General features: G+C 41.0%; 1 protein-coding gene across 1 annotated transcript in view; it reads left to right on the top strand.

Moving 5' to 3' along the window:
• LOC137618229 (uncharacterized) overlaps nucleotides 1-10,124 on the top strand; it is a 67,308-nt gene that overhangs the window by 56,894 nt on the left and 290 nt on the right. The window contains exons 10-12 of the mRNA XM_068348373.1: nucleotides 5,798-6,912; nucleotides 7,166-7,774; nucleotides 9,764-10,124. The exon at nucleotides 9,764-10,124 is cut by the window's right edge and continues 290 nt beyond it. Of these exons, the coding sequence (XP_068204474.1) occupies nucleotides 5,798-6,912; nucleotides 7,166-7,774; nucleotides 9,764-9,952 (1,913 nt within the window). The 3' untranslated portion in view covers nucleotides 9,953-10,124. The remainder of the gene's footprint in view (nucleotides 1-5,797; nucleotides 6,913-7,165; nucleotides 7,775-9,763) is intronic.

Genomic DNA, 10,124 nt, shown 5'->3' with positions numbered 1-10,124 from the left:
AATGAATATTTTTTAGTAGATATTTTATGAAAGATTTTCTTTGAATAGTTTTCGTACTGTTTCAAAGATGAACTAACGTTTAGTTTATTTATGCTACGCAGTTTGCGCTCTATCGTTACGATAGAGAGAATCACGGTTTCACTTTGCAGAAAGAGTAAATCGATTCTGACGTTTTGTTCATTCTTCTTTCAAACTTAAATGTTTTAAAGACTATTTTAAAGGAACTTGTTAATTGAAAAACCTTTCAGTTTTTTCCTTTGGTCAAATAACCTGTTTATTGACGAAAGGTAAGTGGGCTTTTCTCTTCGGTGCGAAATCAAGAGAGAGAGAGAGAGAGAGAGAGAGAGAGAGAGGAAGAGAGAACGTTCCGATCTTTATTCTCGTCCCAAGCGAGTAACGTTGTTCTCGAGTCAGTTTTTTACTCTCGTCCCTAGTCTCTGTACGGGGAAAAAGGATAAAACGTTTTTAGTTTTTATTCTCGTCCCAAGGCACTGTACGGTGAGAGATTGAAAACGTAGTTTTGAATGAACTAGTGTTTAGTCTCCTTCCCAGCCACTGATCTTTTTATCTTAATATATGTTTACTGTTTTTTGCTTGTATTAATGTGCTTACATTATACGACTTATTTCGCAATTATAACCTTTTGATGAGGGTAGAATTGCGTGCTTCAGGTAGAAATCAGTTTTATTCATACCTAATGTGAATTGTTGAAAAATTCGATTTCAGTGAAGTAAGTGCAAAACAGAAAATCGTAGTGATAAAGTGATAATTGCGCAAAGTGTTATCAGTGTTGCGACCGAGGGTTCGTCTGTTCGTGCCTGTCGTTCGCCTAGTCCGAGACCTCTTGCAATCTCCCAAGCCCAGGGGAGAAGCAATGTCGTACGACTTATGGGTTCGAGAGGCCTTGATCAGCGAACAGACGTTCCCTCTATGGTTTCAGGCGTGTCTCATCAAGACCGCCCCTACCATAAGAGGAGCGAGACGATTTTCTCCTCGTCATCCGAAGGCTTTTCGCGTAAGAAACCGTGGAGCAAGGTTTCGAGGCCCTTTAAGCGAAAGTCAGTCCTTTCAGGACAGGTCCAGCGTCCTGGTTGTAGCCATTAGGACAGCTCTGACCCTATGCAGTCATCGGAAGACTGCTCGCCGCCTAAACAAAAGCGTAACACAGGCTCCGAGAGTCTTATTGTAGGCAAGGTTTTGCAGTCACAGACGTTACCCTCGTCTCTTACCGCAACCATTCCCGTTGATCCTAAATGGGTTGTACGGCAAGACATGCAGAATAAGCTTGCCTCTCTTATGGAGGACTATTCTGTTGAGCAGGTTCACGATGATCCTCGCCGCTTAGCTGATCGAGATCCTGGCCGTCAGCCGCCCAAACGAGCCTTTGCTCGTCCTGTTGACATTGACGTTACAAAGTCACGTCAATCGTGTTTTGTAGAGCCTCACTCGATGCAGTCCCGTGTTGACTCTCAGCCGCTTGTGGACGTTCAGCCGCTACTTGCTCTTGTTGACGTTCAGGACGTTCACCAACCAGCATAGTTGACTTGTTTTGACGTTGAGCGTCAAGCACCGCAGTCAAGAGTTGTTTTGACTGCTCAGTCTAAGCAGTCAAGACAGTCTCGAGTTGACGTCGAACGTCCTCCCGCACCTGTTGTTGTTGCTGGTCAGTCCTTTAAGCAGTTACATGACATAGCGTCCTTGACTGCTACTGTTGCTCCTTTGCGTGTGGACTCTGCTTGTCAAGCATTGCCACCACGGCAGGTCTCTCCCTTGCTTGAGACTCGGCAATTGTCGGACAAGGTTCCTTCAGATGAGGAAGTTGCTGATCCCCCTCCTACTGATATTCCCTTGAGGACTCTGTCAGACGGAGAGGAGCCTAAAGCTGCTCAGCCCTCTATGGACATTAAATAAATCATGCTGATTTTTAAGGATCTTTGTCCGGATCTTTTTGTAACTGCTGCTCCTCGTTCGCCTAAACGTCAGAGTTTACACTAGGCCTAGCTACTTCGAAGCCGTTGTTTTCTAAGCTAGTGCTCTCTCGCTCTTCTAAGAGAGCTTTACGTTTGCTAGGCGACTGGTTAATCACCAGGAGGAGTTTGGGGGAGACAGCCTTTGCTTTCCCTACTTTTAAGCTGGCTTATAGAGCGAGAGTCTGATATGACACGGGAGAAGTTCTCGGCTTGGGAGTTCCTGCCTCTGCCCAGATAGACTTCTCAAACCTCATAGACTCTCCCTGGCGCCTGGCCATGAGACGCTCCAAGATTTTATGGTCGACTTCAGAGCTAGACCATCTCCTGTTAGGAGTTTTTTTCGAGCGCTTGAAGTTTTCCTGTACAATTATGTCATGCATAAACAAGGCTTTCAGGGATGGCTCCAATAATCTGACAGCCACGTTCTCTGCAGGAACAAGTCCCTCAGGGATGGCTCCAATGATCTGGCGGCCATGTTCACTGCAGGAGTACGTAAGAGGCAAGTGCGCTCAATGTGTTCATTGTCAAGACAAACTTCACGATGAAGTCTACCAGGCTGTCTTGACAGCATTAATGGAAGGCGACTGGATGGTCTCTCTCGACCTTCAGGAGGCATATTCCCACATTCCTATACACCCGGATTCCCAACCGTTTCTGAGGTTTGTTTACAGAAATGTGGGGTACCAGTTTCGAGCCCTGTGCTTTGGCCTCAGTCCTGCTCCTCTCGTGTTTACGAGGCTCATGAGGAATGTGGCAAAATCCCTCCATCTATCGGGGATCCGAGCCTCCCTGTACTTGGACGACTGGCTTCTCAGAGCATCGTCCAGTCTTCGCTGTCTTCAGGATCTACATTGGACGTTGAGTCTGGCCAGGGAGTTGGGACTTTTGGTCAACCTAAAAGTCCCAACTCAGACAACACCACAGCTTTGGCGTACATCTCCAAGCAAGGAGACACACACTCCTTCACGCTGCTCGAGATCGCAAGGGACCTTCTCATATGGTCAAGAAATCGAGGCATCTCCCTGTTGACGAGATTCATCCAGGGGGACTTGAACGTCTTGGCAGACTGTCTCAGTCGGAGGGGTCAGGTGATACCCACGGAATGGACCCTCCACAAGGACGTGGGCAAGAGTCTTTGGGCTACTTGGGGTCAACCCACCATAGACCTCTTTGCCTCCTCGTTGACCAAAAGGTTACCAATCTATTGCTCTCCAGTCCTAGATACAGAAGCAATCCACATAGACGCGTTTCTACTGGATTGGTCTCTTCTGGACTTATATGCATTCCCACCATTCAAGATAGTCAACAAGGTACTGCAGAAGTTCGCCTCTCACGAAGGGACAAGGTTGACGTTGGTTGCTACCCTCTGGCCCGCGAGAGAGTGGTTCACCGAGGTACTTCAATGGCTGGTAGACATTCCAAGAAGTCTTCCTCTAAGGGTAGATCTCTTACGTCAGCCCCACGTAAAGAATGTTCATCAAAGCCTCCCCGCGCTTCGTCTGACTGCCTTCAGACTATCGAGAGACTCTCAAGAGCTCGAGGCTTTTCGAAGGAGGCAGCCAGTGCGATTGCGAGAGCTAGGAGAGCTTCTACCTTCAGAGTATACCAGTCGAAGTGGGAAGTCTTTCGAGATTGGTGCAACCCAGCATCTATGTCCTCTTCCAGTACCTCTGTAGCCCAATCGGAGATTTTCTTTTACATCTGAGAAATGTTCGCTCCCTCTCAGCTCACACGATTTAGGGCTACAGGAGCATGTTGGCTTCGGTCTTTCGTCATAGAGGCTTAGATCTTTCCAACAATTAAGATCTCCAAGATCTCCTTAAGTCTTTCGAGACCTCTAAGGAACGTCGTTTGGCAACTCCTGGATGGAACTTAGACGTGGTCCTAAGGTTCCTCATGTCAGACAGGTTTGAGCCATTATATTCAGCCTCCCTGAAGGATCTCACCCTCAAGACGCTTTTCCTAGTGTGCTTGGCTTCGGCTAAAAGGGTCAGTGAAATTCATGCCTTCAGTAAGAACATCGGCTTTTCTACAGAAAAAGCCACATGTTCACTTCAACTTGGTTTCCTGGCCAAAAATGAACTGCCTTCTCGTCCTTGGCCTAAGTCTTTTGATATACCTTGCCTGTCAGAGATCGTAAGCAACGAACTTGAAAGAGTGCTGTGTCCAGTTAGAACTCTTAAGTTCTACTTAGCTCGTACTAAGTCCTTACGAGGTGGATCTGAGGCATTATGGTGCTCAGTTAAGAAACCATCATTGCCTATGTCAAAGAATGCTTTGTCATATTTTATCAGACTTTTAATACGAGAGGCTCATTCTCACTTGAATGAAAAAGACCGATGCTTGCTTAAGGTTAAGACGCACGAAATAAGAGCTATAGCAACTTCCGTGGCCTTTAAGCAAAATAAATCTCTGCAAAGTATTATGGACGCGACCGTTTGGAGAAGCAAATCGGTATTCGCGTCATTTTACTTAAAAGATGTCCAGACTCTTTACGAGGACTGCTACACACTGGGTCCATTCGTTACAGCGAATGCAGTAGTGGGTAAGGGTTCTACCACTACATTCCCTTAATTCCAATATCCTTTTAATCTGCTCTTGAAATGTTTTTTTAATTGGGTTGTACGGAAGGCTAAGAAGCCTTTCGCAGCCTTTTTTGATTTGGCGGGTGGTCAAATGTCATTTCTTGAGAGCGCCCAGATTAGGGGTTTGATGAGGTCCTGTTGTATGGGTTGCAGCCCTTAATACTTCAGCTCCTGGGAGTCTTTCAGCATCCTAAGAGGATCACTGGGCTTCGTGAGGAAGACAGACTAATAAGGCAGAGTAATCGTCTAAGTCAACTTCCTTACCAGGTACCTTTATATATTTGGGTTTTGTTATGATATAACTGTCAAAAACTCTAAGCATATACGCTGTAAACTTAATTAACTCTGGTCTCTACCCACCACCATGGGTGTGAATCAGCTATTATATATTCACCGGCTAAGTTAAATATTTAAAAATGATATTTTGATTATAAAATAAATTTTTGAATATACTTACCCGGTGAATATATAAATTAAAGGCCCCCCCTTCCTCCCCGATAGAGACCCAGCGGGATGAGAAAAATTGGGTCTGTTTACATGTATATGCGGTATCTGGCCGATAGTTGGCGCTAGTGGGCACACCCGCAACCTTCATAGCGATCGCTCGCGAGTTTTTGTGTGTTTTTCTGTCGAGCCGCCGGAGGCTCAGCTATTATATATTCACCGGGTAAGTATATTCAAAAATTTATTTTAATATTAAAATATCATATTTCTCCAATATATTATAGCTATGAAGTGTATGGTACATAACAGATGTAAATACATTGGTAAGGTTCCTATTTCTGTAGGTTAGTTATTTTTCTTAAAGTCATTCACTATTTCAGGATTTCATGAATTTGTAAATAAATATTGAATAATTACAAATTTTAACATATTGAGACTTAATACGGGAAAGTTTCTAGTTTTATATCTCCCTTTTAGAGGAAGGGTGTGAAACTAATGGAAGTGAGCTCACGTATCACACTTCAATTACCAATTAACTAGTTTGACGGATTAATTGCCAAATTAGCGCGAAAAAAAATATCAATGTGTTTAAATTTGAAGTATTTAAATACATTACATTTAAATGCTTATTAAAGTATATAGATATTGTGTTTAGTTAAGTATAAATCAATGTAAATTATTTATGAATTTATTCAAATAGAGATTAAGCAAAGGTATTTGTGCTAATTTTAATGTATTTTTTTATACCAATGCATCATTTTTTAGATAAGCAGCATTTTGTATGTTTTATTCCATCAGATGATGCAGAAAGCAGTCACTTGAAAGAGAATTTGACAGACTCTACTAAGATATCAAGTATGGCCAGGGCCCAAGAAATGGAAAATGTGGATCTTTCTTCAGAAAGATCTCTTCATTTGCAACCTAAAATATCAGAAGAACAGAAGGAAACTATCTCTGAATGTATTGATGAAGGACAAAGTGGAACTGCAGACATTGAAAGCTACAAGTACAACTTTAAGTTGGCGTGTCGATTCTTTGAATCCGAGTCAAGTGTTCATTTCACAAACAGAGATTATGAAAAGTGTGATTCAGATCATTCCATTGATGTCAAGGTTCCAGTGAAGTCTGAATTCTTAGGAAGAAAAGAGGATGATCTTCAAGCTAGATTCCCTGAAACGAATGAAGCCAATCCAGAGGAAGCCAGGGGGAAGGAATCGGACATAGATGCTGTGCCAAATGATATTATTCCTGAGATTAACCATGAATTTGGAAGCAACTACACTACTTACGAGGAAAGCAATGAAAGTCATGAAAGTGAGGAAGAGGCTGAAATTACTAGAAAAAAATACCAACTTGTAGATCATGGATGCCAAACAGATGATGAGTTTGATGAAGAAGATTCTGTCAAGCAGAAATACAGGAGTGATCATGAAAAGTGTAACACTATCTCTCAAAACATTAACCCCTCTTGTGACCAGGAGATCCAAGTCTCAGTATTTGATCTCATTAATCCTTTGAAACGGCCTCTCACTAAAGAGGATCGTCATTACGATATATTAGAAATACCTACATCGAAACGTCGCATTTTCAAACGTCACCGTAGTTCGCCTCTCATGCTGAGAAGCCGTTCCTTACCGAGCTGTGATGCTGAAGATTTATTGAATGAAAATTCTCTGAATGTGATGGATCCCAGTTTTCTACATTCAAACGGTGAAGCTATTAAAGATTTATGGGCAAGCAAGAGAAATCATAGAGACTTTGGAATAATGAATCCATCTCCACTTGTGGCATCACTGATGGATCTTGCCAGAGACCTGCCCTCTGCTTATCCTGATGTGCAGCTTGAGCCTCAGACGAGTGACGACTTAGCAGACCTTGACCATGATGTCTTTCAACACTTTCCTGGGGGAGAGGTCTGTCTCCTGTGGTCCAAACACCTGTTGCTGTTCTCTCCTGTATTGTATTGAATTACCTATCTCATTTTTTGTGTTGTTTATTAAATATTCTTTAGCTTAGAATGTTATGTTTATATTTCACCTAAAAATTCTAAAATCCTAACATACACATACGAGAAATTACTGAATTCATTGCTATTTGACAAACTTTAATGTTTTGCTATTTATACTCATCTTCCGATGTAAGATATTAATTATCTGCTTTTTTCAGGTAATAGAGACACTGAATGGCTGCTACAGAGGAGAATTTCCTCACATTCCAGTGAGAAGTCACCTGTGTTCTGCCAAAGTCCCAAGCAATGGACATCAGGATCTTATATCTCTGAGAGAACTCCGTCGAGCAAGCCTGCCAGGAGTTCTGGCACTCCTACCAATCTTTGAAGATGTTATTCAAGAACCACGCTCTGCCATTATTAGTAATCTATATCGTCCAATCGACCCAACCACTGCTAGTATCATTAAACAACAAAATTCTAACAGTGAAAATGTGTATTCACAATACAGTAGTAGTGAAAGTGGCAATGCTTCTGCTAGCGGTGATTCCCTGAGAGTACATGTAGATTCAGATACAGAGACAGCTGAAGGGAGTATCAGCTCTCCACTTATACAAAAGACTTCGGTTGGCAGGAATTCAGATGAAAATGGTGTTTTGCAGGAGCCTTTCTGTGATGTTGAAGGAGGTGGATATGGAAGAACTGAGGAACATGAAGCAAAGGGCAGTGAGTCCTTTTGCCAAGCTTATGGTGCAGGTTTGCTTCAGGGTAAAGTTGGTAGCATCAACTCTTTCATAATCGATACAGCAGGAGCAGAGGAGGGAGAGGTATGAATATCCCTGTGTTACCATTTAGATAGCAGAACATCATGTAGTAGAGTATGTAGTTATTTCATTACGTTTTAAAATTTCAACCTCACATCGGAATCAAGCTCAGGACTTTCTACTGAAAGATGAGGGTACTGCCAAATTATCCAACAGATGCCTTTAAAGAAGTTGGAACCTCAGTGCATATACTGTACAGTACTTGGGGAGTTATCCTAGCAGGTTTGATATGACCTGTAAACGAGTTTTCCTCCAACTTCCTGACACTCTGCAAGCCAATTGCAATTGATAGAATTTCCATTTGAACAATCCCCTTCATATCCTCTCAGAAGGGTAATTCAAATAAGTCAATGGAGGGTCTTGAAGTTGCAGGGAGGCAAAGTATCCTGCCTGGCTAGGCAACTCCTCAGGCACCTAAGGTCAAGGTCAACTTTCTTTCATTGATAGGTCAGTTGGCACTGCCCTTGTACTCTGGAGTCCCATTGCTTGGTATAAATTTCAGTCTATTGCGCATGATTTTATATACTGATTATTTTCACGATGTTATTATTATCATTATCATCATTGTTGTTATTAATATCATTTGTGGTAGCAGTAGTAGTACAGTCATGCACACATTCAAATCTTTGTCAGAATAGAAAGCGTTACTATAATGAAAGGAAACCTTATAAAAACCAATAGTAAAATATAGATTAGAATAGCCCATTGTGATGATAAAGAAATTAAAGAGAAATTAGAATATATGAAAAATCATTAGAATATACTGTATAAATAATTATCAGAAGATGACTCTCCCGCTCATCATTGATAATTAGGAAAGGATTATATCAATTTGAAGCAGCATTACCGAGTCTCTTAAACTTAGGAGCATCACAGAAAAGGAATTAAGAGACCTACCTCTACATACTGGGCAGTGTAGCTTCCAACCACTAAGTAGAATATTGTTGTCTTTCCTTTGCTGGAGTTTTATCTTAAAACTAAATGGCTAGTGAGGATATATTTCATCATTGCATACATTATCATAATTATATGTTTAAAAGAAATATATGTCAAACCATTGTTTCTAGAAGATAAAAACCCATAATACTAATGATATACTGAGGAGTGAGTAATACTTCAAAAATGGTAGAACAAACTTAAACTTATGAAATGATACTATTATCAACATACACGATAAAACTTATTGTATCTAGTAGTAAAATGGAAGCTTATAACAGGAGGTAATAAAATAGAGTTTGCCAATCCTTAATAAAGACCTTGACAGCCTCTGTAGCACGTAAAAAATTCTTAGAACATTAGCTTGAAAAACTGACCTGGAAATAAATGTTGAGGTACAATAAAAGATAAGAACAGCAAGAATGGAGAATGGTTAGCTATTGTTGCTTGCATGAATCTGCAAAAGATACATCTGTCTCCATTTAACCATGCTCATTATATACTGTACTAGTGTACCCCAACCGTTAAAAAGGACGGCTAAATATTTAGATAGACATACACGCACAGATGGTGATTTCCGAGTGCACCTCTCGGTGTATCCCCTCTCACCAGGGTATAACTACTCCCTCTCCCCCTACCTAAGAGAGAGAGAGAGAGTGTCATATGTCTGGCAACGCCATTGGGCGTGACCAGAAAATGTCAGATTTTAAAAATTTCTACATAGTTTTCCTTTTTTATTTATCACATACTTCAACATTTAATATATCTTATTTTGTAGTTGTAATGGAAGACTGACCTACTGTAGGTAATTACATATTGTAGTTTATCTTAATATATTGTACATGTTTTTTTGTGGTCATCCTTGCTTAAAGACTTGACATTCCGAGTTGCCAGATTTAAATTTATCATAATATTTTGTTGTATTACTCAAGAATTTTCATAACCATTAAGCTACTGTATTATATCAAAAGCAATTGGTCACCTTTTCCATAACTGGGACGTAAATTTATGAACTTTCATATTCAGAATTTAACAACATGACTATTTTTCTAACAGGTTACCATAAAAGTTGAGGGGCCATTCGAAGGATCAGTATTGGGAACCGAGGTTTACCCTTCGGAAGAAACTTCAGGAATATACGAAGTGCAATTCCAGGTGGGAGTTCCTGCAAGTTATAGCATCGTTATAATGTGGATGCAGGATCACATACTTGGAAGCCCGTTTACATGTGTTGTTGACCCCTGAGTTCTTGAATTATCAATAGATTATTCTTTGCTACACAACAATCCTGTACGACAGTTCTGGAGAAATACCTATATACAGTACTATACATAGTACTAACACCTATGCGCATATTGTGTGTATGCTTAAACATTCATTTAACATATTTTAATTGCTTGAATTGGTAAATAAACAG

Source organism: Palaemon carinicauda, chromosome 24 (assembly GCF_036898095.1).
Source record: "Palaemon carinicauda isolate YSFRI2023 chromosome 24, ASM3689809v2, whole genome shotgun sequence".
NCBI classification, from domain to species: Eukaryota; Metazoa; Arthropoda; class Malacostraca; order Decapoda; family Palaemonidae; genus Palaemon; species Palaemon carinicauda.
The sequence above is the reverse complement of the archived record's forward strand: the minus strand, read 5'-3'. Positions and strand labels throughout refer to the sequence as shown.